Genomic DNA, 26382 nt, shown 5'->3' on the forward strand with positions numbered 1-26382 from the left:
CTAATGATAGAAAGATTTGTTAAAAATAGTTTTTTTACTTTAATTGCTCTGTACAGATCTGTTGTCACTTCTGCAGACCTAATCTCAGAGAACCTTTTATCTTCTTCTGTGGTAATCTTTGTTTCACCTTCACCTCTGTCCCTGGTGTCATAGTTTGGTCCTTTGTAGAAGAATAGCTGTTATGCTATTGACTTTGACTTTTACATGGAAATAAAATCTGAAGTTGATATTTAGTTAATTTAAGGTTCTAATAAGGTCTTAGTAGCTGACATGCATTTCCAGTTATCTGCTACATCATCTTCTTTTTTTTTCCCTTTCTGGGTTTATTGAAGTGAACATAAAGAAAACAAAATTAGCACATTATACTCTGTCAAGGTCAGCTTCCATTTAGATTTCAGGCTTTTTGCTCAGTGCTGTTGCAAATCACACTTGCTATTTCCAGTGATATTAAATCAAATTACTTACGGGTTAGATACAGTAACATCAAACAAAACAAAGTAAATAAACCAACCCCATCTGATTATGCATGGGACAAAAGGGACTTTTGATTTGGTTCCAGTTACTGATTTTTTTTTTTAATTGTATAAGCAAGTACCAGTGTTTCTTTTAAATAAAGGGGAATGGTTGTAGTGGTGCGATACTTCCTGCAGGTATTTTTTAAAGTCATGTGATTTGTTTCTGTGGTGTCCCAGCTGTACAGTATTTGAGAGCTGTAGAACATTGTGATGTGAATGGAGTGCTGGTTGTTCTGAGCTGAGGAAAGTTATCTTCCAATTTATACAGCATTCCAACTACAAAATTTATTTCTCATATGCTTGTAAAATCTAGTATCTTGGCTGCAATGTGAGGCCTCATTTAAAGGTTGGGGCGGTTTTTTTGTTGTTGTTGGTTTTTTGGTGTTTTTTTGTTTGGTTGGTTTTGGTTAGTTGGGGTTTTTGGTTGGTTGGTTGGTTTTTTTTCTCTCCCCAATATGCAACTTTAATTGCTTCGGTTTATTTCAGTTTATTCTGTTCTGTGCCATTACTTCAAATGTATATGTGGATGATGTAGTAATGCCAGACTGATTGAATAATCCGTTGTTGTGAGGTGATCACTGCATGGGCTCTGTGTGTGCCTGCAGTGATGGTCTAGATAGTGAGTCATTTAACCTTAAAAATGTATCCTCAACAGTTAGAGAAACCACTCTTACTATTGCAATGTGATAATCGTGAAATAAGTTATTAGGACAGGTGTGGGTTTAGGATGAGTACCTACCTTTAGCTGCATTTCTAGCTCTGTTACTAGCTATGTTTTTTCGGATGCTTTAAGAATGTAGCTAGATTAATGACGTATTTATGAAGTGTTTATTAGTTAGTATGAAATTTTGAAAGCTCAGTTCTAGCTTAGAATCCATCTATAACATTTTAGTAATCTTAAGACTTAGAAATATGTATCAGATTGTGTGGTTTGCTGGGATATTGAAATCAAAATAATCTTAGATTTTCAAGAGTTGAATACAAATATTTCTTGGTAATTTTTATTAGACTTGGAGATTCAAAGTTAAAATAACACTTGTTATATGGTCTTTTTACAAGCTGTTGCATATTGTTAGCAGAACCTTTACAGTAATTTTGTCATGGTCTTTGGAGATACATAAGAAGTTATAAGATAATTGATTATGACAGATAAAATAATTTAATTTTTATGCCTTAAGAACAACTTCTAGGTGGTGATTGTTTCTCCTCCTTTTCCCTGGTTATTGCATCTGCTTTTAGATTAAGAGTTTGTTTTAGCTGTGATCTCTTTTCTGATTTAGGTGGTCTTTAACATTTAGGAAAATTCTCTTTTTATATTTTCTGTTTTTTCCTATTTTAGATTCACTGGAAAGAGAATGAAATAAACATGGAGTCTTCTAAACTGGAATGTATTTCATGGGTTACAGTTAAAAGCAAAAAGAAGATGGAACAAAATGAGAGAACAGGAGTATAACACCTCTCAAGAACTTCCCATTTTTCGATATACATGAACTTTCGATATAATACTGCTGATGATTTATAGTAATACTGTATTGATATTCCTGGAAGAAGTCAGTGACTGCAACTTGCTTAATAAGAACTTTTATTCTAATAACCTTTAACGTTTTTTAACCTTAACTAGACACTTTTTAAAACAGTGTAAGAGTGAAAAACTTTGTATACCTGTATTTTCACTGACAGACTGATCCTGATAGATGACTGACAGCTGGACTTAAACGTATGAATGGCTGCTATTGCAGAGTTGAATGGAACGCTATGGCTTTAGGGCAGTTCTCTTAGGACCTTCTTCTTTGCCTTGCACCCATCGTATCCTTAAATATTCAAGCATCAATATTGCAATTATAAAGTCTAAAAAATAATGGCATGGGTGAAATTCTTAAGAAAACCTGGGGGTAACCTTGGAAAAGTTTATCAGCCTGGAAGTATACTGTCCCTGGCCCCTACAAAAGGCTTATTAAATGAACCAGGACAAAACAGCTGCTTTCTTAATAGTGCTGTTCAGGTAAGAAAAAAACTTGATTTATTAAACAGTTTTGGTTTTGTAACTGCTTACATTGTACTAGTAGGGAAGGTGTTCTCTTGGCAATGCTGTTTTTACGATTTATACATGTATTCTACAGAAAATTACAGCATGTTTTTCAATGGTGTTAAATTCAGTTCTCAGTTAAACTTCTTAATGATTCCAAGTAAGACAGAATAGCCTGTCTTTTTGGAATTGACTTTCCAGGGGTGAGGGGAGAAAGAAAAAGTAGCAATTGTAGAAAAAGACACAACTATGTGGAAGTAATTTTATTTAGCATTTAGTTTTAATGAATTGATTGTGAGTATTAAATAATTTTTAAAAAACCTGACAGCATTTTATTTATTTGCATGCATTAAGAGTATCATGAAAACTTTCATATTTGTAAACCAATAAACTTATAACTTTAAAACATACTGCTTGAATTTTAAAACTAACATTTCTATCAAACGTAGCATTTTTTGTTACTTGCCAAAATTTACAAGACACTTTCTAATGTGGGGCAACCAGTGCTACTACTTGTATTGAAAAGGACACATTTTACTAAAATACCATTTTCTCAGAATTAGCACACGAGTCTGTGGTACTGGGATATATCAGGAGATGCACATAAAGTTGAAATCTTTGATTCTAATCTTGGGAAAGATTTGCGGAATTAGAGTAGGAGATGTACTTGATACCCAAGAAATATGACTTAGATTTCTTATTACTGTTTCTGTGCATGTGCATTAGAGACCAGCTTCTTGCATGTGTTTTTCTACATGCCGTTCTGGTTTCACATGAGCTATAAATGATCTTTAAATCTCTCAAGTATAGCTTAATAGTACAGTGACATTAGCGTGATAAAAAAAATTGAGCTTTTACAAGTGTACTTATGACAGGTGATATGAGGACTACTGAATTCTGTGACAGAGTGGTGCTAGTTTTTCCAGTTTGTCTGCAAGTCAGAATACCAGGCACAGCTTAATTTCTACTGTAGTCTTTTCAGCTCTAAAAATTAATAACAACAAATTTCCACGCTTTGCAAAAGAGCAGAACAATGTATATTGTTGAAATGCTTAGATTTTGGACCTGATAATTTAAAATTTGTACAGAAATATTTGCTGAACTTCCAAAGGGTTTAATAGATACTTACACTTACTAAAAAAATGTAAGTCTTAAAAATTACATGGATTTAAACATAGGCTGTACAAGAGATATATCTACATGGTGTCTATGTGTATGACATCTAAATACGTTTAAAATAAACTTGTGCGAAAGATTTAGTAGAATGAGTCTGCTGGTTTACATTCAATGGGAACAGCATGGCCTATATTCTCCTGCAGTTTTGCTATTTTCCCCTAGGGTGCCCTAAAATTAAACCCTAAGTCGTTCTTAGTTATAGTTTCAGACAATCCTACTATATCACAGCCTGCTGCTGTTTATCAAATGGTGGCTGATGATTGGTAGCTGCTGTTTTACAAGGAGGAATGTGTTCTTTTCCTCTTCTTTTCACCTCTGTTCAACCTTCACAACTGAGGTTCTGACACTCATTTTTAAATGCATCCTAATTCATTTTAGCTTTTATATTTATAGGTAGGATTTTTTTTTTCTGGATTTGCAGCTGTTTTACTGTGCCTCTTGAGAACTCATTTTTGGGGGTTTTTTTTCCTCTTTTTTTAATGGGTAACTTTCTGAACTACTGCACTGACTGTGTACCTAAGACATAAGGTAGTGAAAGCAGTGTAGTGTAGCTAAGCTGACATTAACTTTATGTAGAGTAGTTACACAGATAAAAGGTAGAAACTTACATCTGCTTAAGCACTAGGATTATTTTGATCTGTGGAAAAACAAATGTATTTCAACAATTATGTTAGTAAGAGACCATAGGAATGTAGTACAGACTTAACCTGAAATGATGCTCGCATTTTATCTGCAGTTCAATTTCCATGTTTCCATCTTTTTTTTTTTGATGAAGAAAGCAGGGAGGTGAGGAGAAAGAGGGAGAGAGAGAGAAATAGAAATTATGTAAACCCCATAGCCACTTTCCTCTTATGTAAAGCCATGAGAAGACTACTGCAACATCTGTACACAGTTTAGCTTGCTGCTTGTTTCATCAAGAGTATTACAGCTCTCTTTCTACAAAAAGTACACTGTTTGCCATTGTTTCAGAAAGTTTTAAAAGAAGTTATAAATGTCTTGAGTGGATGTAAACCTACCACTTCAACAATTTACCAGACTAATGAAAAGGATCATCATTCTCATAGCAACGTTGATGCTTAAGTTGTGTATGTTATGTGATTTTATTTTAATCTACTGTATGTTGCTGTGTTAAACATAGAGCTTTCAGAACTTGTTATTTATTTTCTGTAAAACTTTATTTTTATAGGTATTATGGCAACTCGACATATTTCGACGAAGTTTAAGAGGTTTAACTGGACATGTGTGTCAGGGAGATGCATGCATATTTTGTGCTTTAAAGGTAAGTGACTTTTGGAAGAATCATCTTCCAAAATGAGGGAAAAATGATGTTACTAATTTATACTAATTTTTATCCCAATCGTACATATGTCTGTGTGACCCTAAATCGTTCTTGTGTAACGAAAGAATCTAGATTTAAGGATATGTGTAACAGGTGTTTGTAAAGAGAAATACTTTCTTGTGTTTAAAGAAGAAATTTTACACTGCACAAATTTACAGTCTGTTTGAACATAAGAATTTTGTCTATTGAAAGACAGTATAACTTCTATTTGCATGCATATACTTTTGTTCTTTCCAGTAGTGTTTCCAGTTCTTTCACTATGTTACTGTCTACTGTGTTACTGAGACCATATCAGTCTCAAGATTCTTTTTTTACTCAGTAGTTGGTGGTAACTGTCCAAAACTTAATAGTTCAGCTTCTAAGTAATGAAAGGCAGGTAGTAGTACTGGCTGTTGAAAACTGGTAACTTCTTAGTGTTTGAAAGTTAATCAGATCTGCATATCTTAACTAATGCATAAAATTTGTACTCCAAACAGTTTTGTAACTCGTCTGACGTCTGTAAACTAAGGTCGAATTCTGTTAGGTCCTTATTATCTTCTACCTCACTGGTATTTGACTGCTTGAGGTTGCTAGGGAAATAGCTGTAAGCATGATAGCTCTGATTCATTGGGATAAAAATCCAAATGAAAGAAGGTAGAGAGGTTTTTTGTATTTCTTTTTTTGTAACATGCGCTTTCTACTTTTACTGAAATTTGTCAATAAAGACACTTAGGATTCTAATACAGGACTGTAGAATGGATAATCAAATACAGTAACAGATACAATGATAAAAGAATTGAGAATCATGCATCTGGAGAGAGCTGAAAGGGATGGCACTATTTGATAATATAATTAATACGGGAAGTGTTTTTTGAGTGTGCTAAATTGTAGGCAAGGGTAAGCCAAGTATTTTAGAGTTTATTTGCAGGGAGTTTCACAGACCAAACCTTGTTACTGAATAAACATTTTAGGCAAGAACTGTTTGCACTGAAATGTATTTAATCTCTCAGGAGGTGTATAATCTAGGTACCATGTAGGGTTTTTCAGCCATTTTTAGTAGTTGCAGTATGGTACAGCTGGTTTTTAATGTGCCTCTGTTTTTTTTTCCAAACATATGTATTTCTAAAAGGTGTCATTTTATTTCTCTGGTTAAAATGGTATATTTTAAAAAGCCAATGAATTGACACAGTTTGAGAATACACATAGTCAGTCTTACTTCCTGAGGCTTTTATTCAAACCTTTTTACAAGCTCTTGACTCTGTTTCACCAGTGCTTTGATGTGTGTGATGTTCTTCTGTGTGCTGCACACTTGGTCTTGTTAGTACATAAAGTTAAGACCATAACTCAAGCATACCTGTGTTTTCAGATAAAATCTTGTGTCTGTCGTGGAATGATAGCTTCAGTTTTCTGGAATTGTGTGTGTATATGGATTCACGTTCATATCTGATGGTATAATATAGAATAAACTTCATGGCCTTTTCCTTTTGATTTGACCCATACTACATGTGAATTTATGGTCATATGAAGTCTTGTTCAATGCTTCACTGGAACCACCTTTAAGAAATGTAGAAGGATTGAAGGGTGACAGTTGCTGGAATGTATGTGTTACGCTACATCCTCTTAATGACTTGATGTCACTGAAATCAAAGTAAAAAATAATGTAGCACCCTCAGTGTGCTCAGAAACATGAAGAAGGTGTTGCCCATGATGTGTTGGAATTGAACCTGTAATTAGTGAATCGTTCCATTCTAATGGAGCACTTGTGAAGACCAGACACTTCTTTTTTTCCAGCTAAACATACCACTTGCTGTACCTTAATGCCCTCTCTCTTCCTGTAGCTTTTGGGACTCCAGTACAAATTGAGTTAGTTTTTACATCACTATTTTATTAGTATAGTTGGAGTCTTTATAATTCCATGGCCAGTAGCTTGGGTATTGAACTCAAAACATTGTGGTTAACTCATTTGGATGTATCTGCCTTTAGTCATTATGTACATTACTGGTTTTCCTTTCTTGCTTTTTAGAGATACTGGTTGAGTGATTCTGTTTGTTCTGTGTTCAGAACCTGAGGCATTTTGATATTCATGCAGTGTGTATGCTGCATTACAAAATGACAGAATGGTAGGGGTTGCAAAGGATCTCTGAAGATAATCTAGTTAAACACCTTGCTAGAGCAGGATGACCTAGAGAAGATCACACAGGAACATGTCCAGGCGGGTTTTGAATGTCTCCAGAGAAGGAGACTCCACAACCTCTCTGGGCAGCCTGTGCCAGTGCTCTGTCACCCTCACTTATATTTAAGTTGAACCTCCTATGTTGTAGTTTTTGACCATTGCCCCTTGTCCTGTCACTGGACACAATTGAGAAGAGTCTGGTCCCATATTCCTGACGCCTGCCCTTTAGATGCTTTTAAGCATTAATGAGATCCCCTCTCAATCTCCTCCTGGCTGAAGTGACCCAGCTCTCTCAGCCTTTTGTCATATAGGAGATGCTCCAGTCCCGTCATCGTCTTAGTGGCTCTACACTGGACTCTCTCTAGTAGTTCCCTGTCCTTCTTGAACTGGGGAGACCAGAATTATACGCATAACATGCATTTCAGTGTCTTACTTGTGGCTTGGGTTGTTTGAGAGTTTTGGTTTTTTTTTTGTGGGCTTGGGCTATTTTAACCTTTCTTACTTAGCAATAAGTAAGGATATTTTATCTATTTTTTTTAACCTTTGACTTTTTTATGCTCTTTGCAGGTGTTATGCTAGGGTTAGATGGATTTTTCTCAGCCTTTCCTATAAACTAAAAGCATTGCAAATAAACTCTAGTTTACTGCAGTTCAATCCATTAGCTTTTTGTTTTGATGGTGTTCTGAGAGTTATATATGCTCTCTTCCCAGGTTAACACTGGGGTGAGACTTTGACTACGCAAGCCACTAGAATGAGCATACATGTCTGCATAACTCTGCTTATCTGTACTCTTTTTAAACTGGACACTTAAGGCTCCGTTGCATACCAAAAATGACATAGCAGCCAAAATGAGAAGTGATAAATATTTTCGAAGCAGAGTTAATTTGTATTACCAGATCTGTTAAAAAACTTTAACTTTTAGTGCTTACTTTGAGACTGTAATTTTTATCAGTAGTCAATGCTTTTTATTATGAGAGAGGAGTTTAAATATTTGTCAGACACACTGGAATGAATAATGGTTAAAACTACTTTCTGTTGACACTGAAACTTTTCATATCTGTACAACAGAGGTTTTTTACCCTTGGAGGCCTATATAAAGAATGTATATCCTATCTATATTTTACATGGCTTCCTCTGATTTGCTTTGTCTTTATTTCTCTTCATTTTTCTCTAGAGTTTGACTTGGAATTCTTGACAGGGGAATATACTCTTTTAATATCTGCAAATGTTTTCTTGTTCGTTTAATAGCTTTTAATTTTCAGGTCTTTTAAAATCAACCTTCCTTACTTGCTAAATGATGAGGTCACTTGCATATATACGTATGCCAGAAATAAAAGTAGTAGCCCACTATTTCTTCTGGGAAATGAAGAAAAAAAATCAAGTGCAATTTATTTTCATGTTCTGGAACTGCAGATACTGACTTGTTCTCTTGTATTTTGTGCACTGGTTTGGCAGAGAGCTCATCTAATAGCAATGATCATCAGCTTTCTCTCTAACTTAGGTGAATTTTTTGCATATCCATAATTTTAATAAAGATACACTCCTGTCTGAAGTAGTAATGTCAATGTTGTGTTACTTAATGAATGATGGGTATTAAACTAACCTGAGTGGTATTACATTATGCCCTAAGAAATATGCAACATCTGTAAAGATGAGATGCTTATGCATGAACTGCTATTCCAGTAGCTAAATTTAAAAAAAGCTGCATAATTACAGACCAGGGCTTGTGTTTCTTCTGGGTACTAAAGTTAATCACTTGAATTTTTATATACTTGCATTTTTGTATACTTCTGTGGTGTTCTTCTACTGGATCAAAGTTCAGTTTGGTAGCAAATATAATGGAATGAGTAACAGAACACAGAACCCAAGTACCTTGAAGAGAAAACAATAATTTTTCAAGTTGCATAGATTTCTAACTATTTTATATATTTGATGTTTAGACATGCTGCATAAGAACTGAAGTATTTGTTTAGAACCACAGTGTCTAGTCAAGTGACTAATGAAGCTTAGTAATCGTATTTCTTCCTAGGCAATTTTTTCACAATTTCAACACAGTCGAGAAAAAGCACTCCCATCAGATAATATGAGACATGCCCTGGCAGAAAGTTTTAAAGATGAACAGCGTTTCCAGCTTGGATTCATGGATGATGCAGCAGAATGCTTTGTAAGTATTCTTTGCGATGGTTGGGTAGAATTACATTAGTTTTGTAGGTGTCTAGCTGGCTTGTTGTTTTGGTAGCTCCAGGCTCACAGATAGGATACAAGTGGTGTAATACTACTGACCTTCTTTATGCCAGTTTAAGGAAATGGAGTAAGTGTCTGTTAATGTGGGATGGAGTAATCCTGCATCTGCTCTGTACTTTCTTCCCTAACTCCTTAGCTCAGGCAGAGGGATATGAGAAACATCATTACTACAGGAGGTCAGTGAGGATAACTTCTTCATGTTTTTGGATGGAAAGAAGTGTTATCTTCTCTGGAGAAGAGACACCTATAATCTGTTCCTCCAACTGTTCTCTCATCACCTACTGAAATATGTTCCATTACAACTAGCCACCTTATTATCGACGTCTTTGACAGAAGAGATTTCCATTTTCTTATCCAAGAGTGATGGAATACTTGAAGCTCTTGACTTGTTGCAGTTACTTTCTGCTTTTATGAAGTGTCTCACTGAAAAAGATGAGCCATTACTGTGACCATAAAAGAGAACTCTAGATTGCGTAGAACACTGGTAAAGCAGCCTTTCTAAGGAGTCCTGTACTAGGCAGTGAAAACTGTTTGCCATAAAAAACCGTAAATCAGTATTATCCTTGATTACTTTCAGCTTTGTACATCCTTTGGAAGTGCTCACAAATGAATACCTACCTGCCAGATGCATTTTCACATACACAGGAAAATCCAGTGGAAAATCCAGGAAAATCCACTTCTGAAAGTGGCTGTTTGTGTTCTTGCCATCAGGTTAATGGATTGCAGTCATGAAAAAGAATCTCTCATTAATGCTGCATCTAATTAAAATGCATTTGGACCCATGAAATAATCAACTGTCTGAATGATCTGTCTGAATAGACTGGCCTTCTCCCATTACCTCTGGTGGTTTTTGGCAAAAGAGCCAAAAATGGCTGTGCTGATTCGGGGGCCAAGCTGGTGACAATCAGTTCTTTTTGTCATCTTTTTGCCGCCCTTTTTTCCTGTGAGACTTGGAATGGGATCAGGCACGTGCTATTTATGAGCTTCGTCCATGCTTCTGTCAGTGGTATATGTTGTGCTGTCATATGTGTTAAACATGATCAGATTGATATGCAGAGAAAAACATTAAAGTGTGAAGAAGAACAGAGACACAGGCCTGATATAAAAAATGTTTCAGTCATTGCATGCAATGCCATTAATACTGTGTCTTACTGTAAGAACAGTTTTAAATTTTTCTTGAAGGTTCACTAGCTGTTACCTAATGGTGTTTTGTTAATGCTTGGAAACATTGAGAGGTTGAAAGAGAACTCCCGTGCACTCTGTTGTGAATTGGGACATAATTAAATACACATTAAACTTGTAGGTGGACCATTTGGAGCCAAAGGGTGTAGTTGCTGGAGTATTAAACCATAATGTTGCTCATATATTCTGACTTCATCAGTTCAGTTTATATTTACATTATTATTTCTATTTAGGAAAATATCCTTGAGAGGATTCATTTTCACCTAGTGCCAAACAGTGAAACAGATATGTGCACTTCTAAGTCCTGTATTTCTCATCAGAAGTTTGCTATGACACTGTATGAACAGGTCAGCCCTTTAATTGCTTTAACAAATAATTTGTTTCCACTGTCCTGAGTAAATAAAATATAAAAGTATTTTTATTTTTGTAGTGTGTATGTCGCAGTTGTGGAGCATCATCAGACCCGTTGCCTTTTACGGAATTTGTGCGTTACATTTCTACCACAGCCCTGTGGTAAGAGATTTTACACTTGTGTATGTAGAAAAATGAGATACCCTTACAGTAATAAAAAAAGCATGCCAGAGAAATGCTGGAAGTCTTAAAAATGAATATATATTTCTTCATTACAATGTGCGTTTGAGATACTGTCCAAAAGTAATATTTGGATTTCAAAAGCAAGATGTAGAGAAAGCTTGACAATAAGTATGTATTGCTGGTTTACCTCTGTATCTTTTCTTTTTAGTCACAAGATAGAGTTGATTGAGAGTTGACTGAAATCTGTTAACTCTTAAGAAGGAAGAGTCACAGTTTTTTCCATTTATTTTTCACAGTAATGAAGTGGAAAGAATGATGGAGAGGCATGAACGTCTCAAGCCAGAAATGTTTGCAGAATTGCTGCAGGCAGCAAATACTAGTGATGACTACAGAAAGTGTCCTGTAAGTAAGCAAAGACGTTACATTGCTGTAAGATACAAAAGAGAACGTTTTATGATATTAAATCAGGCTAAAGTATTCCTCTAAAAGCAGGATTACCTGTGGCCATTTATGTGCAGTCCAGCTTAGGGTAAAAAAGGCCCTGTTTCGGTTTGTTTTTTTTTCCCTTCAGTTATAGATAAACATGGTATTGTAGGTGCAGGTGGCCTCTTTAGAAAGTCAAGTTTTTAGGTGCATGTTTTATTCTTTACTTCAACATAGAGCTAGATTTTTTTGTTTAGTTGGAACAGGTATATTTTCTGAGTGAATCAGCTTTGGTTCATAGATATGGACAGCTTGACAACATTGTCTTCTATTGGAATAATTTTGTGCTTTTATTGACATATTATTATACTTAATTCCTCTCTTATTCAAATGATTTTATGTCTGTACTGGTAGTTTAGGGACCGTAGAGAAGTACAAAAAACCATATAGACCTAAGCTTAAATTATGAAATTACAGGGAATCAAAAGAGAAAATTTTATGGTGACTTGCATTTTTTCAGAGATTTCTGTTTTAAGATGGTGATTGGATGTAGAAGTTTAGCTGCAGTCTCCATCAGAGTGTTTTTATATGAAGAATTTTATCCTTAAATTGTTAGAAACAAACATAATAATTAAATTTGAGATTTAGAAGAAGTTGCAGAGTAGTTTTGTTGCACTGTTTCTTGTGCAGTAACTCAACTTTGAACTTCATTTTTTAAAACGTTTTCTTTCACATCACTTTTTTTCCTTTTTTCTAGAGTAACTGTGGTCAAAAAATAAAAATTCGTCGTGTTCTTATGAATTGTCCGGAGATTGTCACAATCGGTTTAGTCTGGGATTCAGAGCATTCTGACCTAACGGAAGAGGTTTTGCGGAATCTGGCTACACAACTGTATCTTCCTGGGGTATCTGACCTAAAACTTATTACTTGCTTATTCCAGAATTTAAGTTTAAATGTATTTTATGTAGATGTAAATATATTCAAAATATACATATACATATGTATTTTTTAAAAAATATTATTTAACTTCAAAGTTTGTCTACTTTTACTATTCTTTATAATGTACTGTTTGATATAGTTTCATGAGAGTCCTATAAGAAGTGTTGGTCTTGTGCCAAAGTATAAAGATGAACGTAGGTGAATTTCTAGTTGACTATCTAGGAATATCATGTTCAGTTTGAAATTTGTGGAATTACTCCAGAGGATTATTGTTTTACCCTTTCAACTTCGCAAAAATAAATGTTAAAATAGACCTAGTAAGTACAAAAATCAGTATACTCAAGAAAAGTTGTATAATGCAACAGGATATTTAATACCAGTTGTATTGGTGAAGTGCCAGTAGCAGGTCTGGAAATACAAGCTAACTCAGTTTTACACAGAATCACACAGAATCACAGAACGTTAGGGATTGGAAGGGACCTCAAAAGATCATCCAGTCCAATCCCCCTGCCGGAGCAGGAACACCTAGATGAGGTTACACAGGAAGGCGTCTAGGCGGGATTTGAATGTCTCCAGAGAAGGAGACAAGTTTTACACATATTTTAAAATATATTTAACCTATTTTTACAGCTGTTCTATAGGGTTACAGATGAAAATGCCAAAAATAGTGAACTTTTTCTTGTGGGAATGATTTGCTACACAAGCCGACATTATTGTGCCTTTGCCTTTCACACCAAGAGTTGCAAGTGGGTGCTGTTTGACGATGCTAATGTGAAAGAGGTAACTACTGTTTTTACTGATGCCAAATTTAGTGATCTTTACTTTTCTACAACTAGTTCTTCTGACACCAACTAGAAGCAAGTCAGACAAAAGTCTTTATTTTAGTGAATGTTTGGTTTTGTAAATCAATTTTCACAAATGAATTTTAGAATTGACTTCACTATTTTACAGTTCTGCCTTCCAAATGTTTCAGAGTGTTAATGCTCTTGTCTACTGTTGAATTTGTACTTCTTTTAATGAAAAATATGACTTAATTGCTGGTGGCTATATTTATAGTGTTGGTAATATAGGTCACCATTTTTTCACAATTTTCATAACTCTTGCCAAAATGCTGAATTATAATGTACTTCTGAAATTAGACATTTGGTACCTATTGCTTAATAAATTATTTGTTCCATAATTGGGTTCAGTGGTACTGGTAAAGAAAGTTTTGGGATTTTGTTTTGTGTTTTCTTAGATTGGAACAAAATGGAAAGATGTGGTCTCCAAGTGCATTCGATGTCACTTTCAGCCATTGTTGCTATTTTATGCTAACCCAGATGGCACAGCTGTATCTCCAGAAGATGCTCCAAAGCAGATTATTCATTGGTCTCAATGCAAAGCAGTGGGAGGAAATGGGGAAGACTTGGGTAATTATTTTTTTTTTAAATAACAGTATCGGTTAGATTTCTGAAATGGGGATTATAAAGGAGTAAATAAAGGATTAGCTGCTTTGTTCTTAAACACTTTTATCGCAAAGTGTCTAAGGGGTCTCACAAAAGAGATTAGTGTATATTCAATGTTAGAACTGTGTTTTGTGTCTGATACAGGAATACAAATTGAGACTCACAGGAAATGGGAAAAAAAAATTTCTGTTGTAGATTGTTTGGCCAAAACTGTACACATAAGTTCAGTAATTTCAGAAGGAAATTGTAGTGTATTTGTATATGTGGATGTTCTTGTGTGGACTGATAGATTTAAAACATCTTTCAAAATGCTATAAAAAGATACTTTAAGTAAAGCTTTGTACAAATACAGTGTTTGGAGTGTTTGTATTTTTGTGTATCTGTGTATGTAGACACACACATAGAGCACCAATTCAGAACTTTGAGAAAAATCAGAAGAAACTAGAAACTTCTTTTCACAGAATCACAGAATGTTCATTAGTTTTCTCAGAGATTGTTTTAGCATAGGCCTCAATATGTAAGAATCCAGTACTTTGGTTCTGTAGTTTCTACTGCTGTCTTGTTTGTTTTTTTTAATGTTAAACATAACATACAAGTAATTTAAATAAAAGGCCAATTGAATTTGACATATTCCTCTTCACAGTAGCAATAGGACATAGACTGCTTCACAAAAGAAAGAATTGAGAACCCTATTCTACTACAGTCTATCATTACAAATATGGCAGTATATAAAATGTTTCGGAACCTTATTGCCTAGCTTATTGAAATGCGATGGGGTTTTTTTTGTGAGGTTTTTTCCTTGTTAAGTTTTTAATCAGCAGTTAAAATGTTTTCTTATTTTTTCAATTTAGATATTGGAAACTCTAAATTAGGAAGCCTTTAATTTCTAAAATTGAATATGTTATTTTATAGGATTTGAAAAACATTCTGCTCCAAAATCAGACCACATGAAAGAGAATGGAATTGGAGACTCCACTAATCAAAGGAGTAATAAAAAACTTCAGCCAGATAATTCAGGATTTAGTAGAAGCCATATTCAGGCTAGTGGTGGTAGAGGTCCAGGTATGTATTCCTCATCCCCCAGAAAAACCCAACCGTGCCTCATTATGAAATGTTTCAGTTGATAGCATTTCAGGCGTGTGTGCTAACCTCTGGACTAGAACTATTTCTAAAGGAAGAATTCCATTGTTGATTTGAATGAATCTTTGAATGATGTCTGATATTTAAGTAGTATCTGCCGTGAAATGTTAACTTTTCAGGTAAACTGTAAATGCAACATTTTTTTATTACCCCTCATTATTCCTGCACCGAAGTGGCTCTTGAGGCCTTAATCCGTTTCTCACACATCATTATACCTTCCAGTCATTTTGTCAGTTAAAAGGCACGTTAGAAACTGATCTGATCTTTCGGAGCACATGGTGTGGCGCTCTGGATTGTTGGCTATTTGAGGAACACTGTTCCCAAACAGTATTGTGATATGCAGCATTATTTGTAGTCCTGTATATTAATGGACTTTATCTCATGTTTAGAAAGAACATTAAAAAAGTTGTCTTATGTGTTTAAAAATCCATTCTGTCTGTACATTAGGCTTCCAAGCAAATCAAGCTATAAATCATATGAGGAGGCAGTGACTTCTGCATTACTTGTGCCTTTGCTCTCAACTCCCCATACTTCTCAGGTGGAGAAATGCTGCTTCTCCAGAGATCTGTTTCTCCTCTGTCTATATTGTTGAATTCTTAGACTTTTAAAACTGAGAATGCTCAGCTTGGTAACATATTTGATGGAGTGATGACTCAAAAATGTTCAGTATTTATCTTTTCCAGAATAGAAGGATTTGTTTTCATAAGCAGTGACTCCACTGTTTTATTAAAAGTAAACTTTCTCATTTAGGCAGATTAAATTTAGATTTTTTTCAGTATAATTTGTGAAATTCGATATAAATAGTACATGCTTTGAAAATGGCTTGAGCATTGAATTTTAATAAGTAAAAGGTGTTTGTAAGACATGCTTGACATACTACTGTTCTGGTTGCTTTCATTAGCTCCATTTAATGGACTCCTTGGAGATACCTCTACACTGTACCTCATCTATACTGTATATCTCTCATTTTCTTAATCTGTGTTATGTAATTTATTAGTCTTTTTAAGTAGTACTAATATTAAAATCTAAATGTTATGTTATATAAAGATATTTGTGTGTTTTGTTCATTAATAACTTTTTAGTAATCATCTTTAACAACAAGTATTTTTTTGCAGCTAAGTTAGGTTACAGTGATCAAAAGGACAGGCTGAAGGACATATCCAGAGAGTGTGCTCAGAAAGTTGCTGATATGAAAAACTTCTCATCTTTACGGAAAGATGTGGACAGAGGACCAAGAAAAGAGTCTGGAAGACAAAGAGGTACATTTTAAAAGTATGACCTGAGAATCAGTGCTTTAAATAGCTTTTAGTGTCAATACTAATGGTGCAGACTTTTTTCTCCTTTGAAGAGAACAGGCTGTAAGATTAGAATTTCCTGGTTTTCAGTATTCTGAAAAATTTACTGAATTTGTTGAGATAGCGTAAGAAAAATCTGTATTGTGATATAATTTAAATATTAGTGAGCACTTGAATAGAGCTTTTTTTCTTTTCCCTGTAAGATTTGATTGGGGAAGATCATTCCAATGTTAAGTCGGGATCTCCTCCAGTTGGAAATGGACTTAGACAATGTGCTGATCAGCGCATATACAGCAGCCAGGGAAGAGGCACCTACAAGCATGACAATGCACCTCACCAAGCAAAGCTTTCTATACAGGTGCTTGGATCAAATAAAACAGAAGGTTTTCCTGCTGGGGATAAATCAATGATCAGGACCCGGACTGATGGTGTCACTGGCTACGATACAGACACCAGTCAAGACTCTAGGGACAAAGGAAGTAGCAGCAGAAGCAGAAGTAAAGGTTGGAAGCCTATGCGAGAGACACTAAACGTAGACAGCATTTTCAGTGAGACTGAGAAAAAACAGCATAGCCCAAAGCACAAGGCAAATCCTAACAGTAAATCCAAGCATGAAAAGGAACGAAGCTTTAACCATTGGCCAAAAGAGAACCAAATCCAGAAAGGTTTAATGACTATATATGAAGATGAAACAAAGCAGGATACAGGAAGTCGAAGTTCGCTGGACTCGGAGGGGAAAGGGAATGCTGAAAAAAGCAAAGGACTCACAGAGAGAAAAATCCATGGTGATAACTGGCAAATTCAGAGGACAGAGTCTGGATATGAAAGCAGTGATCATATCAGCAATGGATCTGCAAATCCGGACTCACCTATTATTGAAGGAATCAATCCGGCAGATGTCAAGAATGTTAAAGAAAGTGCTTCCTCCAGGTAACACTAATGCTCTTAGGACTTGCATAGATTGTCATTACAGAAAAATAAGTTGTTCTAATATTGATCTGTTGTTTCAAAAACAATCAAGAAAACGTGCGTTGGCACTTCATATGCTTGAGAACATGTATGTCGGAAGGTAGCAATGTATAAGAAATAAGGGTGCAGACACCTAAGTGTTAAGTTTACCTTTGCTCTGAGGCTGCAACACTAGTTCTGTTTGGAAAGCACTGAGCCACGTTATTGTGGCACTGAGCCAGAACTGCTAAGCCCTGGTGAGCAGCAGGGTGTGTTAATTTGAAATACTTGCTGTGCTTCTTTAGTTACAAGTTTTTTAGATTGTGAGTAACATGCCTGTAATGAAATACAAACGTCTCTATAAATTGTATCTGTAACAGTTACACAGATAGACCTCTGACACAGAGATGGGAATGGCAGTAGGTGTATCTTGTATAGTGTTACTAGTTACTGTTCTAAAGTTCAGTTTTCTAGAAAACCTCAAATACATATTGATCACTGATAATTTATTGACCTGTTTGAAAGAAATCTTTGCTGAAAAGTAAATTGTGCTGAAAAGTACAATTGTGAGACCAAGCTTAGTCACAAATGATTGCTAGATTTGAGCAAATTTTTGGACATACAATTTCACAAAAAGTTATTTTACAGGGGAAGAGAATAGCAAATACCAGGAAGTGAAAAGGCTCTGACTTCTCTAAGTGTAGATGCAACTTTTAAAATTTATTTCATAAAGTATTGTAACAAATTATCAAAACAAAATTTTTATTTAAAATGTACAAAATACATCTTCTGAGTGAATTGAAATGTCTCCAATTACTTTGGAACTGCAAGAAAACAAAATTGGTCATTTGCCAAGTTCTTAGTTTCCTAGGGAATTATTGTATTTCACATACAGAAGCATAAATAAGGACATAAAAATGGACATGCCAGGATATGACCAAAGGTTCATCTAATGTGCACTCAGTCTATACCAGTAGCAGATGCTTATGAAAGAAGACAACAGATAGAGTGGGATTTTGTAAGTGTGTTCTTTTGGCCTTTATAGACTTTCTGGAGACTATGACTGTAGTGTTCGCATCCCATTAAAAAAAACCACTTTTTACCCCAAGGGTTTAACTGTTCCCCTCTTCTCCTCCCCCACTCTCACCTTTCTTTCCCCTCCCACCCAACTTACAAAAATCGTTATGGGCTTTTTTTGGATAATGATATAAATGTGTGTAAAGCCACTCTAAGCCATGTTTATATTTGCAGTGTTTGCAGTTGCCTCGAACAGTGATTTCTACAGTTTTAACCATGCCTCTTTTTTAAACATGCCCAAGAGGTAATGGGATGCCCAAAAGCCGCATCTGTTGTCTTATGAGAGGGAATATGGTAAATGTAAAACAATGTGGTTCATTAAGAATATGCTTACACTGTCGTTGAAATATTTGTCAAATACAGGAAAAACACTTTATCAAAATACAAATGACTTCTTGGGACTTTCAGAAGGGTTTTATATTGGAATTGACTGACAGTACCCACTAGTTCTAACCGCTCAGACTTTGTCTCTAAAACAAAAAAGTAGAAATGAATTACTTGAGGTAGAAAAAAGTGACTTAGTGTTTTGTTATCTGTTAGGTTCGTTCTCTCTTCTTGCTGATTATCTCAGTTTTTTTCTTGTTTTCCTGTCCTTTCAATAATTTGTTTTGTTGTTTGGTTTTTTTTAATTGCCGCTATGTGTCTTCTTCCCTGCCTTACTCTTCGAGAAGGAAGGAATTAGCAGGGTGTTTGTCAGCTACCTATTTGCATTGGTAAGAAATGCTTTTTACTTAACTAAACCAAGATTTACTAAATCTGCTTATTTTTACTTTTTAGAATTTTTTTTCTCCACTTGGATTTGCTGCTTCTTCCTATTTAAGAAAGAATTTTTTAAATTAAAATCCCTATGAATGAAAGACCAAGTGGTAAACGCAACTTAGAAGAATGATGTGTTGTCGTGACAAAGTAATGATGAATAGCAAAATGTCAAACTAGGAAAATGGACAGGATAGGATGTTAGCTAACACTTTACATGTGCTTAAGATACTGACACGGATGAGATTTTTGCATGTTTAGGAAACTTAAGCTTGTCATAGTCAGAGCCTGCTACATGTTTAACTTTGAAATATTCAAGGTGTAAACTGTTAGCACTGAAAAATATGTTTGCTTTGGACATAGGTGATACCGATGATAAATTGGAAACCATTTAGTACCACATAGGAAGTATTCTTTTGCTGCACTACAGTTATAATTCTAGGTAAAACTTCCAAATAAATTGAATTCGGTGACCCATGTTTTCTGTTCCATTTGAAAATCACTCCAGAAAACAGGTATTCAAAACTGTCATGTGTTTTTAATGGTCTCTGTTACTCTCTGTTGAGTGCTTACTTTTTGAAATTTTAATGAAAGTTTGCATTTTTTTCTCAGAGATGACAGATCATTTTTCTATTGTTGATAACTCTGAGAACCAGCTATCTTTATTAAGCAGCCGATGTGATATTAAAAAGCAAATTTTCTTGATCTTGTGTGCTGCCTATTAGGCAGTCTGCTATTATACTCTAGAATAGGGCTGGGATGAGTGGGCATCCTGGGAGCACCAGCCTCACAAACGGTGTTTTTTACCTGTCCGTATTAAAGGATTCAGATAATCCTAAATTTCTGTACTTTAGCACTCACCATCACGTGTGGGAGCTATGGGGCCACCCCTGCTATCTTACGTATCTTCTGTTAAGTGTGCGTGTGTGTGTTAGTAAAAAACAGTGATGATAACAAGAGTCAGTTTCACATAGGCTAAGTTTTTACACTTGTACCCTTTCAAGGCAGTAAAGCTTGTGATCATACATCAGTATTTTAAGCCTTCAAATTACACGTGTGCTTCTTTTACAGCGAACAGAACTTGTCAACCAAAAAAGCTGATAATGTGTTGCATTCAATATCCCAGCAGAACAGAAACTTCTATGGTAAGAACTTTAACTTGTATAAAAAATTAGAGGTTTTCTAAAAATTAATTTAGATATACAAAATTTTAATACTATCTTACTAATATCACACATGAGATGGTCAGATTTCTGATTAGCCTTTTGTATTTTATAGTATTGCTGCATAAGTTAATATATTTCATAAAACTGAAAATGTACACAGTTTTTAATAGGTTTCTTTTTTGTTTTTCAAGGCATAACCAAGTATTTCAAAGTTAGACAACTTGTATATCAGGTCAGCTGTACTTAGCTGGATTAGAAGAAAATCAGCATAGAATTTGTGGCTCTTTTGGCCATGATACTGGAGGGGTTTTATATACTCTTTTTTCAGTGGAGAGCTCTCTTGCTGACTCATCATAGCATGTGTACTCTGTTTTTAAAACAGCAAAAGAAATCTATTTAGTGGCGGGGGTTTTCCCTCCACAGCGAATTCCGAATTTTGGGTTTATCCATGTTTTTAACCTTTTCAGTGAGTTAGACTGATGGATAAAGATAGACAGTGTTCATATCCCTTCTTGGTACATGTTGATGGAACAACAGTTGAATAGCTGTTTCGCTTTTTTCAGGGGTATTTGAAGCATTCTGTTCCACAGAGCGCTTTAATTTGTTCTTGTAGAGCAAACGTGCAGTGTAAATGGTTTTCTGGCTACCTGCCATGATATATGGGTTCCCAGATAGAGGGGTTGAGGTTTTTTTTCCAGTGCTCCACCATCATGTGAAAAAAATTTTGTCTTAATACAGTATTAGCAATAGTGGTTCCCTACTTCTGTGCTACGCCATGAGTATGCATGGTGGATGTTCACCTATCCCTAGCATCTCCTCTCAGACAGCAGTGGCAGCACTTAGTGGTGTGCCGAGTCATGTCTCCCAAACAGTTGTTTAGCATGATCTCTAGCACCAAAATACCAGTCTAGGTGATTTATTTTTATTTTTTTTTAGTGCCTGGATATATTTTAAGTAAGGTATTTTAATATGGAACATCAGGTATCATTGTGGGAGGCCACAGCTTCTTTTGGTGTTAAATTGTTAGATCAATTGGGACACAATGATTCTTCTTGCCACAGTCCTCTCCTGGTGCGTTTTGTTACAAAGCATTTGCTTGACAGGTTGACAGAGCAGTTTGTCCTTTCTGGTGCATGTCATAGACCACCGCTGCCTCAGTAAGCGGCCAAGGTGTAACTGCTTCTGGCTGGTGTAGGTTCTCAGTGTGAGAAGTGAAAACACTGTTGTTCACCAGTATTAGTGATTTTACCAAGGCCTGTAGTAACATCACAGGGGTAACAATTTTAAACTGAAAGAAGGTAGGTTTAGATTGGACATAAGGAAGAAATTGTTTATGATCAGGGTGGTGAGACACTGGAACAGTTTGCCCAGAGAAGCTGTAGGTGCCCCATATTTGAAAGTGTCAAGGTCAGGTTGGACAGGGCTTTGAGCAACCTGATGTGGTGGAAGATGTCCCTGCCCATGGCAGGGGGATTGGAACTAGATGATCTTTAAAGGTCCTTTCCAACCCAACCCATTCCATCGTTCAACTATGCTGTGATTTTGGGTGACAGTCTGCTGGTATAAATCATCCTGTATAGTGCATTTCCACTGGACTTAACCAGTGCTTGCTTTTTAATCCAATGGAAATTATTAAATGTAAATCTCCATTTCCATTGCTTATATTCTGGTTTGAGAGTGTATTTCTCAGGTTAATGTTTGGGGTTTTTTTAGCAAGTGTGCACATTCCTTCTCCTCAAACCATAGTAATTTTGTTTACTCCCTGTGTTTTCCCCAAAAGCATTTCCATGAGCTTTCTTGCTGGATACTAAGGGAGATTTTTTTAAAATTACCTGGGTAGACTGTGTTACCATTTGTTTTCCTTCAAGTTATGAAGCAATATCAGGAAGAAACACTTGTAATACGGAAATCTACTTCCTTTTACATACTAATATGTCTGCTGGGTTTTTATAAAGTTGATAGATGCCTTAGTTTTATAAATATTATAGGTCAGCATGAGGCCAGCCAAAGCATGATCTGCTGTTGCTGGAACAATGGAATGGTGCTTGTACAAAGAGGTGCAATAAATATTAGGCCACTTCCCCAGGAAATGTTTGATTTTATAGATATCATAGTTCTTTTCAAATCATGTACAGTATAGTTTCTTCTAAGACTTAAACTGGAGGGAGGAAGGGGTTTGCCATGCAACTTTTATATTTTTTGTCATTATTCCAATTTATTTTTGGTTGTAGAAAGAGAACTAATTTGGTGCTTGTTTATTGTGACAACAAAAAAAAATGAACCCCAAATTGATGTTGCATGGAATGCCAAGATCTGTTTTTGCATGGCATTTATTCTGCTTTAGTTTTGTACTGTATTATACCAGTAAAAAAAAATAAGCGGTTGGGTAGGAAAAAAAAAACAACAACAACAAAAACCAAAACCCCACTAGTATAAAATACATGAAGGACTCTGTCACAATGAAAAATAGATGTGTTCAAACAATGATTGAGCTTAGTGATGAGTATTTTCTGTAAAGAACCATGTACTGCAGTATACTTAAAATGTTCAACATGCATCATATGTTTTCTTTAAAAGTGTAATGATTTCAAGTGATCCTTAGACTTATCATAAAACACTATCACAGTAATTGTCATAAAAAATTTATGATAAAATCCCATCTGTTAATTAATTCTAATTCAGTAACTAACTTTTGAAAAGTTGCATTAAAAAATGTGTGTATTCTAAATCAAATGTGAAGTTCTCATATGTGCAAGTTTTGGAAGACAGCACTTCTAGTGGAAGTGGTTAATGTCCTGAAAAGATAAGAAGAATTTGATCACATTTATGTGGGATTAAAGATTTTAGACTCAGTTTTCTGGTTGTCTAAAAGGTGTGTTAGGACACCTTTAGCACAAATAATTGTCATTTATGGGTATCAGTTGTATTACCTTATGCTGTGTCTCCAGATATGATGCAGAAGACATGAATTGGTAGGTAAATACCAAACAGACTCCTAGAAAATAATACGTTAAGAAAGAAATGCCCAGTTCTTTCTGAGAGAGGAATGGAATGTAAGAAATCTTCGTTAGCTGCTCATGGCAACTCGAAATAATATCTCTGGGTGGTGTTTTCTGTGTGGAAGACATCTTATGGAAATAATGTTGGACTTACAGTTATGCCCACCATTTGTATAACTGTGCTTTACCAGTTCCACATTTTCCACTGGAGCTGTATAAGGCTACTGTTCAGCAATTGGAGTTCTGGCCTTGACTTACGAAAATGAACTTATTGTTAGGGCATTTTAAAGATAGTAACATTGGATCACAGAGTGGTTATGCAGACCAAATGGCTGCTGCTTTTATTACTAGTGAGCAGTAGATAACTGGAGTGCTAAAGCAAATGTCCCACAAAACTGATCACTAATTTGTGTGATCAAATTTTGGAAGGAAAATGTGGTCATTAAGTAAGCAGATACAGTCTACTTGATTTATATTAATGAGTTACTGCTTGTGAAGTTTGAACTTGATGAACTGTTGAGGCTAGGGGGTTTTCTTGTTTATAAAGAACATGTGACACGAACAGTGTGAGGGGAAAATTTCCAACCTTACATTCTTCAAGTTGAAGAAAGATTAATGTAATTCTTGGAAACTGGTAAGGGCTATAGGCTTTAAAATGGATTTTTCAGAACAGTCTGTGTGACAGCTACTGATGATAATTTTCAGTCATAACAGGGGTTTAAGTGGCTTTCGTGACACCCCTCCTCGATTCGTAAGGCACAGATGACTTCATGAAATTGCCACTTTTCACAATTGCAATAAAAGGCATTACTGTTGGGAGGGTAAAGAAAAAAAAAATCCTAGAAGCTATGTTTTCTGGATTTCTCCCTCCCCCCATACACTCCCCCCTAAAACTCTGAGCACTTCATTCTTGAACTAACCTGTAGGCACAGTAAGCACTGTGATTAAAATTAGCTAAGTGCTTGATAGCCTCCTGCTTAAGGTGCAGTATTAAAAGCTGACCACTCAGTGATCTCAGAAATTGGTGTACTTGAAATCAGTGCCTTAAATTAATAATTGCTTCCCTTTGAAAAGAAATGCAAAGCAGTGTTTGTAATATTGCAAATCCGGAGGTTTTCCCATTAGTAATTACTCAGCTTAATAGCATGAGACAACTCCAACTAAAACCTAGAATGATTCTGAAACTCTGGTGAGGATTTAAAGAAAGATCCACATTGCCTTTATTTCTTTGTCACTTCAGAAAGCGCCACAAATAAATGATAGTTCTGAAAAAGAAAATTCATCTTCTTAGGAAAACCATATGTTCATAGTAATAATTTAAAATATGTAACTATACTTAAGAAAATCCGGTTGTTATCCTTATGGTGCAGTAGAAGTTGTATGACTGTCTTGTTTGAAGAACTGAGTAGTGAATTGAAGCATGCAGCTACCTAATTTACTTACCACGAAACAGAAACAAATAAATCCTTTTTTGGAGTGTCTTTAAATGATAGATTAAAGGTTTTTGTTTAAAAAAACAACAAACAAACCCAAAACCAAACCCTAAACTTTCTAGATTTCCAAGTGTAGTCAAGCAGCCAATGAAGACCGAAATATAAAGCCCTCTCATGTTTGTGATTCAGTTTATTAATGTGAGAAGTTTGAAATTTAAAATAGATGATGCAAAGGTTAAGGTTTCGGTTTGAAAACAAAAACCTGATAAACTTCTTGAGGCAAGCAGATCAGAACAAAGGGAGGGTTATAGTTGTCCTTTGTCAACTGTTGTTTCACTTCAGAACTTCCCTAAACTCTGACACACATGCATGTATGCAGCACCCCACCCCTCCAGAAAAAAAACCCAAAACAACAAACCAACAACGGTGGAACTTTTTTTTTTCTTTTTTCCTAGATGTTTAAAGCCATGGAACAAAATCCACTAATGTGGATGAATCTTGAAGATAAGGATTTTTTTTAAGATGGTCACTGTTTTTTAAAAAATAATACTCTATTTTAGTCAAGTTATAATGTGTTTACCTTCTTGACTGGGACTGTGGTTTGTTCCACATTTCCAAAGCTTCCACTAAGTTTGTCATTTCAGTTGGATATGGAAAAATGTCTGGGTTCAGAGAGAGGATTTTGCCACAGTACTTGTTACAATAAGTATTACACCATAGCTTTATATTGGACTCTTTAAAAAATCTAAAAACCAGGTAATCAAAAGTACAGGAAACATGCAGCTAAAACATATTAGAAGGAAATTGAAATTCTTCTTTTTTCCTTCAGAAATTGGGCTTTGCAGATTTTTGTAAATGTTTTTTATGTGTAAATGGATATAGTAGAGGAGAACTTGTCTGTCTTACCTGTTGGTTATAAAATAGCTGTTAATATTTTGAAAAATCTAGATTGCCTATTCAGATGTGAAAATAGGCATTTTGTAAATCTTAAAAGTGGGCTGGTTTGTGCTTGAGAAACCAGGGTTACATTTCAGTTATTGGTAAACTTCTTATGACCCACTGATAAGGATGTCAGTCTCCAGCAGAGCACAGTGCTTGTGTGTCCCATATTTGGGTTTGCAGAGAACCTAGAGCCAAAATTCCCAGTGGTGTCTGTGTTGGGTTTTAACCGTGCATGGGTATCCTGTCAGCAGAAGAGAAAATAACACATCTATTTTTAAGTTAGCTGGAATTCTGAAGGCACAAACCACCTGGTATTGCTGAGCAGCTTTGGGTGAATGTGTGCCCCGGGCACACCATGGAAACAGCTTATTAACCTTTGCTGCCTCCTCCTGACCAGTTCAGGATACTGCCTCTTGGGAGGATTAAACGTGTGAAATTCCTTAGGAATATGGCTTGGAGTGTTCTTCACAGCAGACGTTTTGTGGAATTAAAGAGTAGATGTATGGGTGATTTATTTGCAATATATAAGTAGATGTGGTTTTGTATAAAAGTCAAAATATTCAAAGTCTGAAAGTTAAAACATTAGCTTCAGACACTGTTAGTTTAGCAAATTATTTAGCTAATTCACAGAATCACACAGAATCACAGAAT

The 26382-nt window shown here is 35.4% G+C and overlaps 1 protein-coding gene across 1 annotated transcript; it reads left to right on the plus strand.

The window, feature by feature from the left end:
- Nucleotides 1-2373: 2373 nt before the first annotated feature.
- On the plus strand, nt 2374-20336 carry USP53 (ubiquitin specific peptidase 53; the record flags this gene model as incomplete). Its single annotated transcript, XM_010183595.1, has 14 exons — nt 2374-2517; nt 4904-4996; nt 9238-9372; nt 10868-10981; nt 11065-11147; nt 11465-11570; nt 12349-12495; nt 13161-13310; nt 13768-13939; nt 14888-15037; nt 16231-16374; nt 16614-17340; nt 19107-19148; nt 20263-20336. Coding segments are annotated over exons 1-14 (2281 nt in total), but the record flags the coding sequence as incomplete, so codon positions are not given.
- Between the last annotated feature and the right edge of the window lie 6046 nt (nt 20337-26382).

The sequence above is a fragment of the Mesitornis unicolor genome, unplaced genomic scaffold (genome assembly GCF_000695765.1).
Source record: "Mesitornis unicolor isolate BGI_N332 unplaced genomic scaffold, ASM69576v1 scaffold44960, whole genome shotgun sequence".
Lineage (NCBI taxonomy): Eukaryota > Metazoa > Chordata > Aves > Mesitornithiformes > Mesitornithidae > Mesitornis > Mesitornis unicolor.